This window comes from Bubalus bubalis, chromosome 11 (genome assembly GCF_019923935.1).
Source record: "Bubalus bubalis isolate 160015118507 breed Murrah chromosome 11, NDDB_SH_1, whole genome shotgun sequence".
Lineage (NCBI taxonomy): Eukaryota > Metazoa > Chordata > Mammalia > Artiodactyla > Bovidae > Bubalus > Bubalus bubalis.
In genome coordinates this window covers 74,466,391-74,488,895 of record NC_059167.1, presented here as the reverse complement: position 1 = coordinate 74,488,895, position 22,505 = coordinate 74,466,391, and the positions used below count along the sequence as shown (strand labels likewise).

Genomic DNA, 22,505 nt, shown 5'->3' with positions numbered 1-22,505 from the left:
GCTTCTCGTGCATGTCTCCTGTCACTTCTCACAGCCCCTCATGCCCTCTTCACATGTCACATGATGGACGTCCGAGTTATGGTCAAGCTGCCTAGGGAAACAGATTCAGTGAAGCTGGACACGCTGTGTTCTTCAGATAAGTTTGCAGCCTGAGGAAGACACACTAAAATGCTCCAAGGACTCTACGGAGGCACAGATTTCCTTTCCCCTTCTTTTTCTTCTTTGTTTTGGACTGTGCCACATGGTCTGTGGGATCTTAGTTTCCTGACCAAGGACTGCGCCTGGACCCTCAGCAATGAAGGCACTAAGTCCCAACCACTGGGCTGCCAGGGAATTCCCCTTCCTCTTGTGGCTCTGTAAGGAATCTTTTCCTACTTGGTATCTACCTTAGAAAGGGATTAATCACACACCCAGACACATCTGTGTCTAGACAGGCTATAAAGTTTGTAATTGCCGGGTTAATAGAAACCTCTCAACTTTAATCCTCCCAGAGTTAAACACAACCCAAGGTTTTCCAGCAAGCTAATAAAAATAAAGAGGAGAAAATTATGTGCCTTAAGAAGTTCTCTTAAAAACAAATCTTGTTTAAGAAGATTTAACACCAACATTAAGAGAAACTACTAAAATAATGTTAGAAAAGAAATTTCTAATTCTATTATTTTGATATAGCAAGGGCTTTTGATCTGGCTTTAAATTTTTTTTTTTTTAAACAAACACTAGCACCAAACAGAAATTAAACAATTCCACAATTTTTGATCAACTCAAAGGAGAAAATGCTGTTTCTCCTTGTTCATTAGGGAGACAGTGTTTACAAGGCAATGCTATATAATGGTTTGAGTAAAGTTTGGCCTCTGGAGCCAAACTGTTCTGGTTCAAATCCTCACAAACATCTACTAGCTGTGTGATTCTGGCAAAGGTACTTATTAATGGCTCTAAGCATCAAGGTGTTTATCCATAAAATGATGACAATAACTATATCTAACTCACTGGGTTGTTATAGAAATGAACCAGTTTGCACATATGAATCCTGCTCTCTTCTATGTTCTCCCCTGGACAGTCTGTTCTTACCATTTCAACTGTGGGTGACCTGCAAGCCCAATTGGTCCCAATCTGTTGCCTGACTGATCTCTATTCTATAGCCTCAATTTGGGGCATCTCCATCTGAGGGGTCACACACTGCAAAATTATTCCCCAAGACACACAAGCCCATGACCCTTCATCTCCAACCACTTTGTCCTTCTGACCACCCTTACTTCTTTTCTCCCTTAGATCTCTAAGCTCTAAAGTGACCTGTTTTTTTCCTTATGTCAACATACCCAGGACCCAGCCATTATAATCCTCACCACCAGCGAGTCCTATAAATTCTGTCTCTATTATTTATTTCACATGGATCTCCTCTAGCCCATTCCCATCACTGCCATTACAATTCAGAAACTCATTATCCTAATCTGGGCACAGAAGTTCCCAGTGGTTGCCAGTCTTTCTTCTGATGAAAAGGTTTCCCAGTTCTCTGCACACTGAATCAAGACTAGACTCTTCAGCTTGGCATTTCAATTCTCCCCATCAGAACTGCCTGCCTACCTTTTACACCTTGTCTCTTAGCACTGTCATCCGTGCATCTATCCTCCAAGACCAGCTGATCACTGTGTTTCCTGAGCACATGAGCTTTAGCCCTCAGGCCACTGCTCAACTGGCTCCTCTCCTGTATCTTAGCATCTGGAAATCTGACCCTTCAAAGCTCATCACTAATATTACCTCCCCAAGAGGCCTTTTCTGATCTCAACAGGATGTGAGTGTCCCCTCATGAAACCCACTAGTACTCTGTCCCTACCTTACTCCACTCCTTATCATAGTGACCTCTGTCCATGTCTGTTTCCCTTAGTAGACTGTCAATTCTTTCAAAGCAGAAGCCAATAATCTTTGCCAAAACCAAATGTGACCTTCACCTGATAAGAGACACAATAAAGGTTAAAGTGCACATAGCTTCCTACTGATGGTCTAATAGATTTGCAGGAGTTTACTGCATTATGAAATTGTACTGTAGAGTATATTAAAAAGGCATAAAACAATCTGAAAGCAAAGAGGGTGGACTGAACATATTGATTCAGAGTTTAGTTGAATATGGTTGTGCCACGTAAGCAAAAGCAAGTGTTGGAATTCGGCCATCCAGGTAAGAAAACAGCCAGTGGATTCCTCAACCTTCATAACCCAAGTAGACAGTCCCACTAACTGACTCATAAAACCCTTGATCTTCCTGTGAAGTTGGCCAAGATGAATAAATGGGTCTTTCCTGGATCTGGTATGTATCATACAGTCTATTTATAGAATTTGGTGGCCCCACACAATTGCACATGCTAGTAACGTAATCCTCAAAATTCTCCAAGCCAGGCTTCAGCAATACATGAACCGTGAACTTCCTGATGTTCAAGCTGGTTTTAGAAAAGGCAGAAGAACCAGAGATGAAATTGCCAACATCCGATGGATGATCAAAAAAGGAAGACAGTTCCAGAAAAACATCTATTTCTGTTTTATTGACTGTGCCAAAGCCTTTGACTGTGTGGATCACAATAAACTGTGGGAAATTCTGAAAGAGAAGGGAATACCAGATCATCTGACCTGCCTCTTGAGAAATCTGTATGCAGGTCAGGAAGCAACTGTTAGAACTGGACATGGAACAACAAACTGGTTCCAAATAGGAAAAGGAGTACATCAAGGCTGTATATTGTCAGCCTGCTTATTTAACTTACATGCAGAGTACATCATGAGAAACACTGGACTGGAAGAAACACAGGCTGGAATCAAGATTGCCGGGAGAAATATCAATAACCTCAGATATGCAGATGACACCACCCTTATGGCAGAAAGTGAAGAGGAACTCAAAAGCCTCTTGATGAAAGTGAAAGAGGAGAGTGAAAAAGTTGGCTTAAAGCTCAACATTCAGAAAATGAAGATCATGGCATCTTCTCCCATCACTTCATGGGAAATAGATGGGCAAACAGTGGAAACAGTGTCAGACTTTATTTTTTGGGGCTCCAAAATCACTGCAGATGGTGACTGCAGCCATGAAATTAAAAGACGTTTACTCCTTGGAAGGAAAGTTATGACCAACCTAGATAGCATATTCAAAAGCAGAGACATTACTTTGTCAACAAAGGTCCGTCTAGTCAAGGCTATGGTTTTTCCAGTGGTCATGTATGGATGTGAGAGTTGGACTGTGAAGAAAACTGAGCACCAAAGAATTGATGCTTTTGAACTGTGGTGTTGGAGAAGACTCTTGAGAGTCCCTTGGACTGCAAGGAGATCCAACCAGTCCATTCTGAAGGAGATCAGCCCTGGGATTTCTTTGGAAGGAATGATGCTGAAGCTGAAACTCCAGTCCTTTGGCCACCTCATGCAAAGAGTTGACTCATTGGAAAAGACTCTGATGCTGGGAGGGATTGGGGGCAGGAGGAGAAGGGGACGACAGAGGATGAGATGGCTGGATGGCATCACTGACTCGATGGACGTGAGTCTGAGTGAACTCCAGGAGTTGGTGATGGACAGGGAGGCCTGGTGTGCTGCAATGCATGGGGTTGCAAAGAGTCGGACGTGACTGAGGGACTGAACTAAACTGAACTGAACTGATGAATCTTTAAAATCGACACAAAATCCCCCTTATTACCACAATAACTCTGCATTAATTCGGGATATGCAATCATCTGGACTAGAAGTAAGACAGGCTATCAGAGGATACTCTGAAACTGGCCGCAGAGGAAGAAAATGAGAGTTTAGCAATGCTGATGATGAACAGATAGTAGGTATGGAACATGCAGAGGGAAGCAGAAAACACAAATCCCTGAAAACTTGGCTGGACAAGCCCTAGGGGGACAAAAGACAAACATCTCAAGGTCTGTGACCAAGTCAAGAAAGGAAAAAAACCGGGACACTGGAAACCATTCAAATATTAAGAACAGAGTGCATTATGATGTAGGAAAATAAGCAGGAGGTTGGGGAGAAGGAGACAAGAAGAGCACATGGCAAGACAATGACCGCGTGATACCAATACATTTTTAGGTGAATTCTCACAGGACAATCGGCATGACTGCTTATTAGCTGAAATCCGTCTCTGCAATCATTCAACTAGCGCAGCTAGGTTTGTTAGCCAGAAACTCCAAAATGGGAAAAGGGAGAGACTGTAACTATAATGTAAATACAAGTAAGCTAGTATTAATATCATAACACAATTTTGGAGACAAGGTACAACAGTTTTAAGAAACTACTCATTTTATGCAATATTCAGCATATTCAGTTCAGTTCAGTTCAGTCGCTCAGTCGTGTCTGACTCTTTGCGACCCCATGAATTACAGCACGCCAGGCCTCCCTGTCCATCACCAACTCCCAGAGTTCACCCAAACTCATGTCCATCGAGTCGGTGATGCCATCCAGCCATCTCATCCTCTGTCATTCCCCTTCTCCTCCTGCCCCCAATCCCTCCCAGCATCAGAGTCTTTTCCAATGAGTCAACTCTTCGCATGAGGTGGCCAAAGGACTGGAGTTTCAGCTTCAGCATCATTCCTTCCAAAGAAATCCCAGGGCTGATCTCCTTCAGAATGGACTGGTTGGATCTCCTTGCAGTCCAAGGGACTCTCAAGAGTCTTCTCCAACACCACAGTTCAAAAGCATCAATTCTTTGGTGCTCAGCTTTCATTATAGTCCAAATCTCACATCCATACATGACCACTGGAAAAACCATAGCCTTGACTAGACAGACCTTTGTTGGCAAAGTAATGTCTCTGGCTTTTGAACATGCTATCGAGGTTGGTCATAACTTCCAAGGAGTAAGCGTCTTTCAATTTCATGGCTGCAATCACCATCTGCAGTGATTTTGGAGCCCAGAAAAATAAAGTCTGACACTGTTTCCACTGTTTGCCCATCTATTTCCCATGAAGTGATGGGAACAGATGCCATGATCTTTGTTTTCTGAATGTTGAGCTTTAAGCCAACTTTTTCACTCTGAATGCCTGATGAACTATGGACAGAGGTTCGTGTCGTTGTATAGGAGACAGGGATCAAGACCATCCCCATGGAAAAGAAATGCAAAAAAGCAAAATGGCTGTCTGGGGAGGCCTTACAAATATCTGTGAAGAGAAGAGAAGCGAAAAGCAAAGGAGAAAAGGAAAGATATAAGCATCTGAATGCAGAGTTTCAAAGAATAGCAAGGAGAGATAAGAAAGCCTTCCTCAGTGATCAATTCAGCATATTAAACTAGTGGAAATGCAAAATTTGTGTCAACTTGGAATTCAGTAGAAATGAGATGTGGTTTGCATTAAGAAGAAGAATATTTAGGGTTTCTTTTGCAATTCTTTATTTTTTTTTTTTCCCTACTTGGAGTTTAGTTACCTTTAACAGCTATCAGCTCTTCCATGTTTTTATTCATTCATCCATCCATTCAATCATCCGCTCATCCATCCAACCATTCATCCATCCATTCAAAACTCTAAGAATCTAGATACACACTTGCATTTAATTCTGGGAAACAAGGATATTAACAAGCGCCCTCTTTTAGAAGAAGAGATACGAAGAGGTGACAAGCCCAGGCCGATGTAGTGAGCTCCTTGTAGGCTCTGGTCCTAGCATTCAGGACTCTCTCCACTGGATTCCACTCTTGATCCTTGTCTAGCCTGATTGTCCCAGAGGTTTTTCTATCAGCTGCCACCTACCTATACAATCTACCGTGTTTATGGATAGGAAGCAGTGCAAAGAATTTCCTTTTCCTAGTACGCTCTGTGATTGTGCCATCCTAGGTCTGAGAGGCATGGGAAACTGAGACTCACTGTTCACGAAGACGGCAAACCTCAGGAAGGACAGGTAGCGCTCTCCTTCAATGGGGTTCCAGCCGACATCAGGGTATCCTTTGGCTAGAAGCATGGGGCAGCTCTGTAGGCCACAGCCTGCCAAGTAGGTCACCACCTGCCAAGAACAAAACAAAAGTTAAGTGCCTAGGTTTTTTTTTAATGTAAGTTTTTTATATAGCTGGTAAGGCATGCACAATTCTGGGAACTGAAGGGCTTTCATTTCTCTAGAAGCTGGAGACAGCCCACTACTTTCCAAGTAAATAATTGAGCAGATTTGAAATTGGAACCTTCTACTCATTTTTGTTTCCAAGCAATTGACAAGACTGATGATCACTGCTATGTAGATATAAGCCATATGCTATGATTTCCCGGTTCTGGCAAGAGGGACATACCATTTAAAAGTTCTGGCAAGAGGGACATGGCATTTAAACGTAGGCCTAACTAAGGTGCCACAGGGGAGACAATGGTGGATGCAGGCTGGCCCTGTTCATTTGACCATGGGATTTCAAAACCAAAATGTTCAGTCACTGGTTGACTGGGTGGGCCCTCCTTCTCCTCTACAGACTTCCCCGGGTACCCTCTCTCTCCTCTCCCTGCCTCCTGGTCTCCCTTCCAAGGGAGACTCAGGGTCCCGGATAAGCAGTTATCATGTGAACAGGTGAATGTGGCTGAGGGTGGGCTGCTGAGCACAGCACCCTGGGGCACTGTCTTATCGTGTGAGAATCATTACCTAACTTTAAATACAGGTGTCAGTTAGCATCATATCACCTAAATGAAAGCTGAGCTATTTATTGCCATTTAAATGGATGAATAGCCAAGTCTGACTAAACTCTGTCCCCTCAGAGGCAGAGGCCAGGAATGCCCAGGGCATTCACAGAACAGCAATCACGTAACTCGCTGCTGGGTGCACAGCTCCTGAGTTCATGTGTGTGTGGGGTGGGGTGGGGTCTGTCTTGCTTCTGGTCCAATCACTTCTTCTTACTAAAACCAGGACGTGTTCCAGAACATAAAAACCTGTGTCGTATTTCTCCGCTGCTTGAAGCCCTCCAGCGGTTTCTGTGGCTCGAGGCTCTACAGTGAGGTCCCACAACATCACAGGTAACAGAACGGCCTCTAGAGCCCAGAGCTTTCGACCCTGGCTCTGACACTCGAACCCGATGACTCTGAGGATGTTACCTCATCTCTCTATGCCTCAGTTTCCTCTCCTATAACTGGGGCAATGATAAAAAGGCTTGTCCTGAGGATCACGTGACTTAGTTCTGAGTGGGGCCTGGCACACAGTGATTCCACAGATGTATGGACCTCTGCGGTTTGCAGCAATGGCAGCATAGGGCCCATTCATTTCTGTTTCTCCTCCCTTCTCAGCACTCCCCACAAGCTTCAGGGCTCTGGTCACAGCCAGCTTTCTCAAGTTCAAGCACACCATGCTCTCTTCTCTGAAATTCAAACATTCCTGGCACATGTCTGTCTTCAACATGACTGAGTAGCTTCTGCCCACCCTCGGGGTCACCTCTTTGCTGAGAGCCCTTCCCGATCCCCTTGTTGGGGTCAGATGCCCGCTCCTAGCTGCTCCCAAACCCACCACACAGTGAACAGCCCTTTCCTTGTCCCCCTCCTCCTGACTAGATGGTTCCCCTTCAAGCTGAGAAAGTGCATTGTCCGTCTCGTCAGCTGTGCAGTCAAGGAAACAGTGAAGACAGGATAGGAAGGTGAAGATGTCTGTGGAGCTGGCAAGTCCTGTCCACAGGAGATGCTCTGGTCCTAATTATCACATGGCTCCCAGGACTCACATCCCGCCATGCTTTCCTTACACACTGAAGAGGTTCTGATGGAGGTTCAGCCTTTGGTCTGCTTTTCCTTGGCTTGGCTGCGCTATAAGCAGGGGACAGCAAGCATAGCACCTCCCCAAGGCCAATTACCTTCTCGAGGTCTGGCTCCTCTAAGCCCAGCGCTAACTCATTGTTGTCCATCACGGAGGAAGCGGCCACATCCAGCGGGGTGGATCCTCTCATGGAGGGGGAAGCTGAGGAAGGAGAGAAGGGGAGAGAGAGGGAGAAAGAGGCCACCCGGCGCTGAGCTGAGGTTGCAGTGCACAGTAATGGCCAGGAGAGGTCAGCAAACGCAAAACCTGGACACATCGCTGTCCTCAAAGGGGGGCTGCCCGCTCAATTCAAGAGCAGCTTTGTTTTCTATCCTTCCTCCCCACACTCATTATTGACCGTGAATATAGCTTAAGTTAGAAAATCAGTTCATAGGAGCAACTGGGACCGTGTATTTTCAAATGCTTTTCTAACATGGAAGTTCTTGGGCCCTCGTTTGGTGACCATTCAAAAGTCTCAGATGTCACTTGATAACCAAGCTCACATAACTTGGTCATTGCTGGGGTCAATACCTAGAATTTAAAAATAACCTCAACTCTTAGAATTATATCAGGTCACGAACATTGTCTTTCATTTCCCTTTGTTTGGTTCTTAGGCTAAAATAGAAAAACTTTAGGTGGCATTTTATAAAAAGGTTGGGTAGTCTAAGCTTGTTGTTGCTTAGTCCCTAAGTCGTGTCCAACCCTTTTTGCAACCCCATGAGGTTGCATCTGATAAACAGGAAACCTGAGATTTCAGATTTCACGTGCATATAATGTATTTGCGTCTTCCACAAATTCATTTAGTTTACATACAGAAGAGTGAGTAAGGCAAGTGCGTGCACTGGTTTTCTAGCGGTGGTGTTGGATTTACACTGTTTGTCCATAGTTGCTCCTGGCCTGTCTGCCTTGCAGCTATGAAAGCCCTGGCTGGTTAGCTGATGGGACAGGCATATAGCCTGCAGCCAGCCTGCCAATAAGGGATTGGATCCATGACCTTGGTCTTATTAGCACTGCTCCCTGGTCCGCTGAATGGGCTGGGAGGTGCTGGATCTCCAGACTGCATCCATAATCTCAGGTAGCATTTCATGAACCCCGGGTGCCCAGAGAGAGGAGGCAAAACTGTGTGACTATAAACTGTGTGCCTAAGCCAAAACAAATCCGTCATCATTACCGTCACCACGGCTGGTTGGCAGCGACTTCTCTCCTTAGGTTGGAGAGCAGAAACATATTATTATTATCTCACATGTTTTGAGACCAGGCAGGATTCCTTCTTCTATTTAAAAATACGATAGCACACATGTGACTTCTTTCGTTTTACTGCCTAAGTGGCCAGCAGGGGAAGGGTAACCCCTGAGCCAACTGCAGAAGTTATAACATGACCTACCTAGGCCGACACTGCTGTTCTCCAACAGGTAACTTAGATGCTCAAACATGGCCTTCTGATTTTGTCGGCTGATTCGACAGAAATAGCACAGGAAGCGGCAACAGCTAGCAACCATCTTTGGAAAGGCAATCTGTAGGGAGAAGTAGAAAGATTCACGGGGAAGAATCTATCATGAAGCCTTTCTGAAAAGGCTGACTTCAAAGAGTCTTAGATGGGAGCCTTGCAAGCTGTGAACAGTTGGGAAAAAATTTTTTCTCCTTGCTTCCGGTTGTTTCCAAGACTTTTTCATAGGAGGGACAGAGAATAGACACCTAAGAAGAGGCTTCTAAAAATATCGAGAGCTAATTATAACTCCTGAAGTATCTTTCTTTCAAAAAAAAATAGATGTCAAGCCAGAATTCTAGTCATCCTCAGATGTTATGTGAAATTGTTCAACCCTACATCAGACCACTGTTTCTGAGTAGGAAGGGAGGGGACAGAAAAGGAGATGGGTGATCACAGAAAATAAGACCTAGCACTGTATCAAACCTGAGTCTTCTGGGTAAAGATTGGCCTCTACTGCTGTAGAAGCCTCAACAGCACCACCCTTTCAGAACATGAGCCTCCCCCAATTACTTCTGTCCTTGATCACCACTCTCCTATGTGCTCCTAGAGCATTCATAACATGATTCTTACAATTTAGCACCAAAGTGCCAACTTCTATTACCATCAAAAGTGGTTGGCTTCTCTGCTTAACAAAGTAATTAGCATCTCCAGGGTCTGGCCGCATCTTCTGTTTGATCAATCATGCTCAATAAATGGTGTCAGTGTTAACCTTGGCTCAGGATCCAAGAAAGCCCTTGATTTCCACTTTTAGAATCATGGAACGTGCTCTAGGAAGTAGGATTCTAAAAGTTAGTCTGTCTGCTTGCTGAGGCACACAGATGTTTGTTCAGAGGTCTTCTGGGGAGAGTCCACTTTCCTGAGAGATCAGAAGGAAGCAAATGAGGAGCAAGGCGAATGGGGCTCCTGTGTTCTTCCTTCACAACGCTCACCTGTCAATATTGGTGGCAAACATCCCCTCTCTGTTGCCTTAGAACCTCTCTGACTCTGAGAAGGACCTGGACAAGGTGCACTACCTGCCCAGGTGGGCCCTATTGGCACTCCCTGTCCCTTGGCAGCAGGAGCTCCCCAGCCCCTTATGGCGGTGCTGGCTAGGAAATCGACATCGTCAGGAGCTTGGCTCAGACAGAAAACATGTACCCTCCAGTGACAACAGTGCCAGGATTGTTATTAAAATCCTGTTCTCCTTTAGAACTGCCTTCTGACACAGCACCAAACACACCAGGCTCCTAAGTGGAACCCGGAGGAATTCCATCTTGGAAGGAGCAGGACTGCAGAAGAGGATGGGAAGGAGACTAAGCAGCCCAGTGAAATGAGTGAGAACTGTTAACACTGGCTGGGTCCCATCTCCTTGCTCCTCCCCATGCCCTCCCCGGGAAGAATCACTAGGTAGTGGGCACCAGCCATGTGCAGGGGTCAAATTCGAGACAAATTCTCCTTGGAGCATTACCTGTGACTTTTCTGCACCCAGCACGTTCACCATCACCTCCATGACAGTCTCATGCATGCCGAGGACTCTCATGAGGTTGGGGTGCTGGTAAAACACCTTGTTGTTCATTATGTCTCTAGGGTAATCGGAGAGAGAAGTCAGCACTTGCTTATTTCAATGCTACAGCAATGCAGGGTTGAGAATACACAAATGCACATGCACACACATTCGGGGTGAACTAATATATGAGTTTGATCCCTGAGTTGGGAAGATCCTCTAGAGAAGGGAATGGCTACCCCCTCCAGTATTTTTGGCTGGAAAATTCCATGTACAGAGGAGCTGAGGAGTCTGGAAGGCTACAGTCCATAGGGTCACAAAGAGTCGGACATGATCGAGGGACTAAAATTTTCACTTCTAATGTACATGCCATCTGCTGGAAAGATGGTCAGAAGGTACTAGGTTGGTGGAATATATGTAGAGGGCCATTTTTAGCTGATAGGAATATCTTATGATCATTTATTTCTACTTTTTTTCTTTTAAATATTTCCTTCTGATGACATTAAGTAGCTGCCCCTCAGTTGTTGTTTTTTTTTTTTTTTTTTTTTTTTTTGCTTGTGATAGTTTTGAGATAGCCCAAACCACTGAATTCTCTTCCTCTGTGTATTAAGGGTCTTCTGTTTTTTGTTCTCCTGTCCTTATATCTATGTCTCTATGTACTTTAGTTATCCAAATGGTAGGGCAGGGTTGTACCCTCTTCTTAAGGCAATTGTGTATTAGGTGCCAACAATATTTTGGGACAGTAACACTCAATAAAATGATCAAAATGAAACATAAAAAGAATTACGTTTTTAAGTCATTCAACATAAATTCACATAATAAAGCTGCAGGCAAATCAAAATACAGAGGCAGCCTGCGGCCTGGCTGTGTAATTCCTTGCACGTGGTTACTCTCAGCGCATATCCCTTTCTCCAGAGGGCTGCAGCTGTTAAAAGGAGACACCACGAGGTTTTAGTGGAGCTATGTCTACCACAAGGGCTGGGAGAAAGGCTAATTCTGCAGCTGCTTCCTCTTTCCATAAAAGTCTCTTCACCTCTGTTGTAAGAGTCCTCTTTGGAAATGAATTTAAGGAATGCATGCATCCCCTCATCCTGCCTCAACTGCCAGCATCCCTGTTCTTGGTCTCAGTGACGCTCCTTTACTTTGCTGGTTTGAGGGTGGTAGGATGACGGTTCCAGCAGCAGGGAGACTATGGTTCTAGTGCTCGATTTTATTCAGGTAAAACTGTGGGTTAGTCAGTGAATTTTTTTGGGGGGGCTTTATGTTTCTCATCTGCAATATAGAACTATGTTACCTAATTAAAGGAAATCTTTTTGATATCTAAAGTGCATTCTTTCTTGTGGTATACATATACAATGGAATACTACTCAGCCATAAAAAAGAATGAAAATTTTGCCATTTGCAGCAACATGAATGGACTTGGAGGGCATTTTGCTAAGTGAAATAAGACAGATAAAGACAAACACTGTATGATATCACTTATAAGTGAAATCTAAAAAATATAAGAAACTAGTGAATATAACAAAACAGAAGTAGACTCACAGATACAGACAGCAAACTAGGGGTTATCAGTGGGGAGGAGAGGCTGGGGCAATACAGGGGTAGGGGAGTGGGAGGTGCAAACTGTTGGGTGTAAGATAGGCTCACGCATATATTGTACAACACAGCGAATATAACCAATATTCTGTAATAACTGTAAAAGGGAAGCAACCTTTAAAATTGTTTAAAACTTAAAAAATTTAAATTATGAAAACAAAAACAAGCAAATAATAAAATTCAATCTTTCTAGTGATGTGGCTTCTAAGGAAGATCTATAAGCTACTGTCACGAGGAAACACATTTTGAAGAATTGATGACAATGACTCTACTCCCAAGAAAAGGGAGGAAAAGGGCTGTAATTATTCAAAGGGAAGTCGCAGAAGATTTCCAGTCAAAACCTTAGGTGCTCAAAGTCTCTCTCTTGTTGGGTTGAACACACTGTCCCCTCCTTTGAATTTTTTCATTGCTTCCCTGGGACTATTTTCATCAGATTCAAACTAAATATCTGCTTTTTTCCAAGATTCCTTCCTCTTCCTTCTGGCCACGGCCCTTCACCCCAAGTAGCCCACTGTCTGGTCTTTGAGGTTATTGAAGGGGACTGATTTAATGAGCATATAATCTGAAAACGAGTGAAATCAGGATGGGGAACCCAGAGGTTTTTATGTGACTTGATTTCAGAACTGCCTCCTCTGCAAGCTTGCCCTTGATGGGAATGACCCACCCCAGCCCGTTGATCATGAGTAGCTCCTCCTCCTTGCCCATCCTGACGCTGAGCAGGCAGCGAATTTGGCCCAGGGCAGCTAGCAGGCTGATGGTGTCGCTCACGGAGGTCTGGCTGATGGTATAGGTCTTGCGCAGCGCCTGCAGCAGCTCCCCGATGCTGTCGTACTGCCGCCGCAGAAGGTTGAACATCATCCGGACCAGCTCTGCATCCTGGATCTGGTCCTCCTGGGCCCAGCGGATCATGGTCTGTGAGATGAGCTCCTTCAGGGTTGCTGGAAGGACAAGGGGAAGCACCAGTACTGTGGCTGTCGAGGCTCAGGAGCACTGTGCACTCTGTCACTTCACTCAGTCGTAACGTACAACATCAGCTGGGTAGGGTTAAAAAAATTCTTAAAGGTGGATTATGGCACACAGAGTAGAATGCATACTGAAAGGTAGGTGCATGAGCCATATTATAATAAATGAATATCTTCAATTTGAACTGAGAAAGCTAAATGTTCTATTTGGATTAAATGGCATTCAGTGATGCTTGAATGATGCTGGACATAGAAGACAAAATAAGATGCCTTCTTGCCATCAGGGTGCTCACAACTTGGTTCTTCACATTTTCATTTTGACTTAAAAGCTACATTTTATCCTTATTTTGTAATACAATGCAATACACACCAAGATGCGGTTGTGTATAAGTGTCACAGGATAGAGTGGGGAGTGATTCTGGATGGACGAAAACATAAGAAGACGTTGGGCACTGCCTCTTAGGAGTAAAGCACTATTAAGTGCTAGGATTTCTCTACCATAGACGGCAGCCCACCAGGCTCCCCTGTCCCTGGGATTCTCCAGGCAAGAACACTGGAGTGGGTTGCCATTTCCTTCTCCAATGCATGAAAGTGAAAAGTGAAAGTGAAGTCGCTCAGTCGTGTCCGACTCTTAGTGACCCCATGGACGGCAGCCCACCAGGCTCCTCGACCCATGGGATTTTCCAGGCAAGAGTACTGGAGTGGGGTGCCATTGCCTTCTCTGCTACCATAAATACTATCCTCCAAGTATTCTAAAGATACTATCCACCATGAACTGAGTAAGCCATACCACTGATTCAAGAACTCTAAACTATATTTGAGATGACACAAACATAAAAATACACTAGGGGATGGAGAGAAGTAGACTGAGAACCTTCTATTAGGTCCAAAGACTTTGCAACCAGACATCTGACCATCACCCGCTGAACTGACTGTGTTGTCCTGGATCTTTGGCAGGAGTCCGCTGACACTGTGTCAGATGCTTCACAAGCATCAAGGGAGAATCCAGTATGAGTGAATTCAGAATATATCAGGGCTCATGCTGGTTGCACAGAAACACCACTGGCTGCACAAGTAAAGGAAAGATGGCTCAAGTGGGAAGCAAACCAGCACTGCGACCTTCACAGGTTGAGCTGAATGGCCCCCGCAAAGTGCTGATGGGCACTGGTGTGGGAAGATGACCAAAAGGGAGATGCAAATCTGAGCAGGAGGACAGTGTGATAGGGGATCCTGCCAGAACGTCTGGGAGGCACTTCTCACCCCCCTCCATGTCATGCACATTTCCAGAAGATGCTGTAACACAGGTGAGACACGCTGCTCTTATAACTGCTTCCAAGTCCAGCTCTGCCTCGCACATTCCTGCAAGGTATGGATGGCACCAAGGCCCTTAATTCAGACCAGTGATAAAGGCAGAGCTCAGGGGCTGATGAGGGTTGAGCAGTCCTTCACTGAAAGCACTGGGAATAAACTCAGATGCTTTCAGTAGCCTGTGCCCCATCTTATATTGTTTTCTACCTCTGTGACACTAAATATGGCAGGTGTCTTCTCTACATACGATAACAGCTCATCATAAGGATATGAAAACTGAACTTTGTTACCAAAGCTCCAGAAGAGATCTAGATGTAAAGGATTAATTCAATTTACTTCTGTGTCTATCAACCCTGGGGATATTTTAGGTTTAGACAGGAGACATAAGCTAAAAAACTTTAAAAAAAAAAAAAAAAAAAAAGGATACCCAAGGCAGAGAGAAGCACAGTTAAAAGATGTTCCTAAGAGAACTCACTAGGCAGGGATTGCTGACTAACATTTGTTAGGTTAGATAATACCTGAACTTTCTGGGGGAGAAAAGTTATTTACCATCTAAGCCTGGTCTCCTCTCAGGAACTTGTTTCCTCTGCAGTCAAATGTAAAAGTTTCTGTTTCTCCTACTTAATAGTCACACTAATGAATAAAAGCAGGAGAAAACCATAGATGTTCTTGTATGCAACATAAGCTTACCCGGTCCTGTATGTACAGTTTCCTCTTAAGCCTGACTTTGGACTGAAAGAATTACAGTTCTCAATACTTAAAACCAAATTCATTGCAGAGATAATACACATGACCACAGTCCCTGCCACACATGAAAAGCAACCAGAAGTATTAATCAGCTCAAGGACCATCCTCTTTTCAACAGGGAGTTCTACAGAGTCACAATGAAACCATGTAAATATTCCCTTAACCTGTCTTTCAGATTGGTTCAAGATTCGGGTGAGCTCTTAGCCACACACTGACTTATCAATCCAAATCAACATTTATAGCCTAGAGAATGGTTCATTTCAGCGCAACACCTCATGAGAGGGCAAATGGGAAAGGAAATAGCTATTTTTTTTTTTTTTGGAAAGGGCAAGATTTTATTTTTGTATAGTTGATTTACAATATTGTGTTAATTTCTGCTGTATAGCAAAGTGATTCAGTTATGTATATGTGTGTGTATATATATTATATATACACAGTCTTTTAAAAAATTTTCATTTCCATTGTGGTTTATCACAGAATATTGAATACAGTTTCCTGTGCTATACAGGGGACCTTGTTATCCAATGTGTATGTAATAGCTTTGGATCTGCTAATCCCAAACTCCCAATCCTTCTCCCCCAACCCCTCCTCATAGATAACCACAAGTCTGTCCCCTATGTCTGTGAGTCCATTTCTGGCAAACAGCTCTTTAGCCTGAAAGGGCAGAACAGGAAGTGCCCCATGGGTTCTTTGTCCAGGTCAGCCTTTAACGTATATGTGAGGCAATGGGATAAACAATTATCTATGTGTGACCAAGTTAATGTTCAGTTAAAAAATTGTGGCCCTGAGTCCATTTCTGGCAAACAGCTCTTTAGCCTGAAAGGGCAGAACAGGAAGTGCCCCATGGGTTCTTTGTCCAGGTCAGCCTTTAACGTATATGTGAGGCAATGGGATAAACAATTATCTATGTGTGACCAAGTTAATGTTCAGTTAAAAAATTGTGGCCCTCAAGCTCCTGACAGAAAAAGCACCTCATCATTGTGTATCGATAGGCAGATGTAACTCAGCAGAAGGCACAGCATTTAAGACCATTCTTGTTGGATAAGGTTTCAGATTGTGAGACCAAGGTTTGGAAAGTGAGAGAAAGTATAACTATGAGAAGAAAACAAACTGGGGACGGGGGAGAAACATTCTTAAGAGCCCTGAGAAGCACGGTGTACTTTGCGGCCTGACATATGCTGGAGACCTAGCACCCACCAAGCAAACCTAGGCTGAATTATGAATTTTTAAAGGTCTAAACACCTCTGGGACTGGGAAAATGGAGCTTTATACCCCTGGAAGCAATGCTGTTGAAAATTGCTCAGACTTTAATTAGTTCCCACGAACTAGCAACGGAGCAGCATAAATGAACCAGGGTAGAGAGGTTAAAAAGAACACATTTTCTAGAATGTGATAGGTTCTTCATGTAACTGCATATCTGGGGATTAAAATAATTAATGCACATAACCATCTCTGGCACAAACCATGGGCTTAATAAAAAGGTAACTCTTATGCTATCTGTGCCAGTAACTATAAAAGTTTGGTTCACAGACCCCTGGGGTCTCCAAGACCCTTCAGGCAGTTTGCAAGGCCTGTTGTACTTTCATAATAATTCTAAGATGCTATTTGCCTTTTTCATTGTGTGATCAGCTGCATTAATGGTGCAAAAAATAGTGGGTAAAACTAGTGGGGCAAAAACAAACAAAAACAACAGCTGGGTCCTTAGCACAAACTCAAGACAGCGGCACCAAACTCTATGCTTTCCTGCTGCATTACCAGACCAACGACCAGTACTGCTTGCATTAGAATGCTCTGAGTGGCATAGAAAGATTATTAATTTTATTAACAATGAATAACTGATGCTGAAGTTGAAACTCTAATACCTTGGCCACCTGATGTGAAGAACGGACTCACTGGAAAAGACCCTGATGCTGGGAAAGATTGAAGGCAGGAGGAGAAGGGGACAACAGAGGATGAGATGGTTGGATGGCATCACCAACTCAATGGACATGAGTTTGAGTAAACTCCGGGACTTGGTGATGGACAGGGAGTCCATGGGGTGCTGCAGTCCATGGGGTGGCAAAAAGTTGGACATGACTGAGTGACTGAACTGAACAACAGATTCCTGAGTATACATATTTCTAAAGCACTTCTGTTGTACAAAGACCAGTGGTTTTCCTGAGGAAAAACACCTGTGTGATTGTCATGATTGTTGCTAGCTAAACCAGCTGCTTCTTTCTTGGAATGCCACCTTAATTAAGAGAACAACAGACAAACTATGGTTAATCACACTTGAGTAACTGACAGATATTTTCTTAAAAATGAAACAAGCCTGTCACTTCAAGGAAAACAACTCTTAGGACTTGTTGCCAAGTTTAAAATTCAAGCTTTCAAGAGAAAACTAGAATTTTGGAAAAATGTTTTCCTGCCACTGTGAGTTTGACAGCTTCCCAACATTTAAAGACTTTTTTGATTAAGTTGTTGATATTAATGAATGTAATTTAAGAAACAGTTTATAATAAACTGTGTCGACATTTGAAAGCCCTGTATAACTCAGTGAACCAGTCATTTCCCAATGATCAATGTGTAATGTTACAAAAAACATCATGGATAAAAGAATCCATTAACAAATGAGATAGACCAATGGATTGTTATATAACCCAATAAAGAAAAGTCTTTACTATTATTTCAAATTTCACATAGCAAATAACTTTTGAGGAACTATTACTTGCTGAGACTTAACATAGTATCAAAAGAATATCCACAATTATCTGAAAAGGCTACCAATAGTACTCCTTCTCTTTCCAGCTATATATCTGTTTGAGGCCAATTCTTTAACCAGACATAAGAATAAAAAAAAAATTCAGCTATCTTCTAAGTCAGACATAAGAGATTTATAAAAATGCAAAATATCACGAATCCTTTTTTGAATTATTAAACATTTAGTTGTTTTTCATAGAAATTATTTATGTAACATGTAATGGGTTTACTCTATTATTATGTATTTAAGTACAGTTAATTTATAATATTATAGTATTTTCAGGTGTCCAATAGACTTATTTGATATTTTTATAGATTATATTTGATTTAAAGTTATAATATAGTGGCTATATTTCTGTGCTGTACATGATATCACCACAGTTTATTTCTTTTTTTTAAATATAAATTTATTTATTTTAATTGGAGGCTAATTACTTTACAATATTGTATTGGATTTGCCATACATCAACATGAATCCACCAGTTTATTTCATTCATAATAGTTTGTATCTCTTCCTCCCCTGTCCAATCTTGCCCCTCCCCTCTTTTCTCTCCCCACTGTGCCCAATGCTAATCACTACTTTGTTCTCTAAATCGGTGAGTTTGTTTCAGTTTTGCTATATTCATTTGTTTATTTTTTAGATTCCACACATAGGTGATAAATACACTGTGTTTGTCTTTCTCTGACTTATTTCATTAAGCATAAGTGGGTTTTTTATTTTTCAATGAATTAACAAATATTTAAAAAAATCTCAGTTTTAAATTCTATTTTAGTTTCACTTGTGTAATATAATAGATACAACCCTCATAAACTAAGGCATATTGGGATCCTTGGGAAGTTTTAAGAGCATAAAGGGGCCTCAAGGCTGAAATTTAGAGGATCACTGTCTCTATAAAAGGGTCTACCTTAGGGGATGGCTGTTACTGGAAGGCAAATCATTCCCTTTGGCTAAGATAAACCCTGTTCCGTTAGATTGTGATTCTAATCAAGTGGTTGAGACCAGAACCTTGAAAACTGTGCCTTAGGAAGCTTTCTCTGTTTCTGGATGAGAGGTAAATTAAATGAGCATAAAGAGAGTAAGACAGCTCACGTGAGAAATAAAGTGAAGATTAAAGAATCATTATTTTGAAAATTGAATCCTGGCCATTATTCATTCATTACCAAAGGGTTCCCACCAGCCTGAAGGGCCCTAAGCTTCCCTCTTTCCTTTGGGTTGAAGATGAGTCACCTTGGGAGCAAGGAGGGAGCCAGGTATCTTTGACACTGAGGCAGCCAGGCCTTCTGCAGCCTGCTTTGCAGCCAGTACAGTGAGGCACAGAGAAAAGGAGGGCTGCAGGCTGTAGAGGGAAGCACTAATTTTCTGCCCCTGACATTTGGTGACCCTTCAGCAAAGACTTTATTCTCAGTAACACCTGAAACCAGGGTGCTCTGCTCTAGAAGGGTTTGCTCTGGAGGCCATGTGTAACCACGCCTCAGGACACACCTCACTCATCCATTTCTGTCCTCATCTTAGTAGGTGAATTACCTCCAGTTATGTCACCCCTAAGTTAGCTTATCAATTGAATGACATTTTCTGTTACATGCCCAATACTGAATAAAGTACTCTATATGAAACTATTTCAAGACACAGTTACTACCCACAGCAGCCTAGCTGAGAAAACTAAATATGTAAATAAAGTGTAAAATAATGGGTAAAACTGTATTTGCCCAGGACATTTAGAAATGAGACCATTTATAAGAAGGTACAACTTCCATTATAATACACATGCCCAAAAGAAATCAGAGAAGAGAAATGATCAGATCTTCCTCTCTTACTTTTCCCCTTAATGATGAGTCCTTTATCTGAAGTTCTTTATATTTCTAGAATAAGTCCATATTGCTGATGCTGTTTAGTCACTAAGTCCTGTCTGACTTTTGTGACCCCAGGGTCTGTAGCTCGCCAGGCTCTTCTATCCATGGGATTTCCCAGGCAAGAATACTGGAATAGGGAGCCATTCCTTTCTCCAGGGGATCTTCCTGACCCAGGGATTGAACCTGCCTTTCCTGCTTGGCAGGTGGATTCTTTACCACTGAGCCACAGGGGAAGCTGTAGGTCCATACTGCATGGAGACTAAAGAAGCAAGGAGGAAAAAATTCTATCATGAATTTATCTTCCAAGGAAGATATGAAATGATCTGAGAGAAAACACATTCCGATGGTTTGCAATGCCATTTCCTTTCAAAAGATAATTTACACAAGTAGTTCATGTAGTAAATACTTATTGTTTGTTGTTGTTCTGGTATCAATGCAAAGTGCTGACAATTTTCGAAGGATTTTCAGAAAAGCCAATGGAGATGATTCTCAAGAATACTTAAATCTCTTTCTTACGCAGAGACAGATACAACTAAATACTGATTTCATTTCTGCTGTTTTTCTAAGTTCATCTTTGGAAACGCTGCCCTTTCATGACTGAGAACACTTTGGTGTTCACAAGAAAAACATCTCTAAGTCTGGGAGTCTGTTTCTGTACTTAGAGAATGAGCTTAGGGTTACCGGAGGGGAAGGGTTGGAGAAGGGATAGCCTGTTTGGGATTGACAAGTATATACACTGCTATATTTAAAATAGATAAACAAACACCTACTGTATAGCTCAGGGAACTCTGCTCAATATTCTGTAAAAACTTACATGGGATAAGAGTCTGAAAAGAATAGATACTTGTGTATGTATGACTGAATTATTTTTTCTGTACAGTTGAAACTAACATAACATGGTTAATCAATTGAAGATAAAATTGTTTAAACTACAAAAAAAAAAAAAAAGAGAGAGAGAGAGAGAAAAGAAACACACCTCCTGAAGGGGATGAGGCTCTAGGCAAAACATAAAAGTGAGGCGAAGAGGTCAATCTGCCATTTGCCTTCATGATTGGCCCCTCTTTCTGTCTCCCACATGTACGCAGACGTCCAGCTGCTCTACTTAGACTCCCCCCCCCGCCCATGTGATGAAGTTGCTTCCACAGTCTTGGTTGCAAGTGTAGGATTTTTATCCACCGATTTACCTGTTCCAAGAAGGCCTTGTCAAGTGCACTGAATGGTTCAGCTCATGGGATTTTAAAAAAGCTATAGTGCTTTTTTTCAAAAAGGAAAAAGAAAGAAAGATATGGAACCAAGCTCTTGTTTTTCTGATGGGAAATAAAATCAGCTCCTATGAAACAGAATGCCTTTGGGAAGCTAGATGTATACGCGTGGTTTCCTTGATGATTATAAATGGCTTCGTTTATGAAATTATTAACTTTCGGACTCACACTCCACTGTTGTAATTAGTGTAATTAGGGATAGTCACATTCAGGCAATTATATCAAGTATATGATCTAGAAGCCACATTTTAAATGATTGCTCAGGTTAACTCAGAGTGGAAATATTTCTAAGGCACTGTATTATTTAGGGAGACTTGATGACTGAAAGATAGTCTAAAAGAGAAACAGCGACTTCACTACTCGATTTCTTGACTGGTCAGATAGATACTCCATATAAGAAGAAAGGATTAGAGTGTCTTCAAATTAGACCTAGGTTTAATATATTAGTTTTGGAGCCCAGTATTTATTTGTAGGTTTCTTATTTCCTTCCACTTGTCACTTTATAACTAGCTATTGAACCTCAGAATCTCAAGTCCATTATTCTGTGAAACTTGCAAGAAAATTCTCTAGGGAGTCACCCATCATTCTTGGTATAACTCTTTCCTAAATGGTCAAATTACCAGCTTTGCAGTACCAACTACAATAAGAGAAAGGTCATTTATTCTCAAGGTACAGGTTTAAATTTTTAGGCTTCAGAGGTCTGGAAAGAATCTTTTCATCCCTAAATTTAGACCACAGTCCAACTGGCCATCAAGCAATGAGGTGCATGCTTAATATCAAAGAGCAGATGTTGGTCACTGGCAAAGCAAATCCCAACATCTTACAGATTCCCAAGCCTAGGCTGCTGTGACATTTCTTTGAGTGTGCTCCTAAATCTGGGTCAGTTTGGAAGAAAAAGTATTCTGATTACATTGTGGAGAAGGAGCGAACAAAACTGCACTGTACTTAAACTTAGAAAGCAATTTATAATGCTCACACTTACAATGGGGAAAGAAAAATAATTATGCGCCTCTTAATTACGTAGACTTATTTTTAAATTCTGGGTGATTAAAAGTCAGCTTGTGGTATGCCGTAAATGCTCTGGAGGCATAACAGGTGGTAGATCAATTTCAAGTAGGAAGAACAAGTGTATTTCAACCTCTGCTTTCTTCCTCCCTGAGGTACGCTGAATAAGGCCCCTCCACCCCACCGCCAAGATGTTCAACTCTGAATTCTCAGAACCTGTGACCATGTTGCCTGACATGTCAAAGATGCTTTGTAGATGTGACTACATTAAGGATCTTGAGATGGGAAGACTATCCTGGGTTATCTGAGTGGGCTCAATGTAATCACAAGGGTCTTTATAAGAGGGAGGCAGGAAGGTTAAGAGTCAG

General features: G+C 42.5%; 1 protein-coding gene across 1 annotated transcript in view; it reads right to left on the bottom strand.

Annotated features, from left to right (window-relative positions):
* Positions 1-22,505, bottom strand: part of RYR3 (ryanodine receptor 3) — a 470,522-nt gene that overhangs the window by 135,641 nt on the left and 312,376 nt on the right. The window contains exons 40-44 of the mRNA XM_044925248.2: positions 12,928-13,201; positions 10,632-10,746; positions 9,080-9,209; positions 7,754-7,857; positions 5,814-5,949 (exon numbers count right to left, since the gene is read on the bottom strand). Of these exons, the coding sequence (XP_044781183.2) occupies positions 5,814-5,949; positions 7,754-7,857; positions 9,080-9,209; positions 10,632-10,746; positions 12,928-13,201 (759 nt within the window). The remainder of the gene's footprint in view (positions 1-5,813; positions 5,950-7,753; positions 7,858-9,079; positions 9,210-10,631; positions 10,747-12,927; positions 13,202-22,505) is intronic.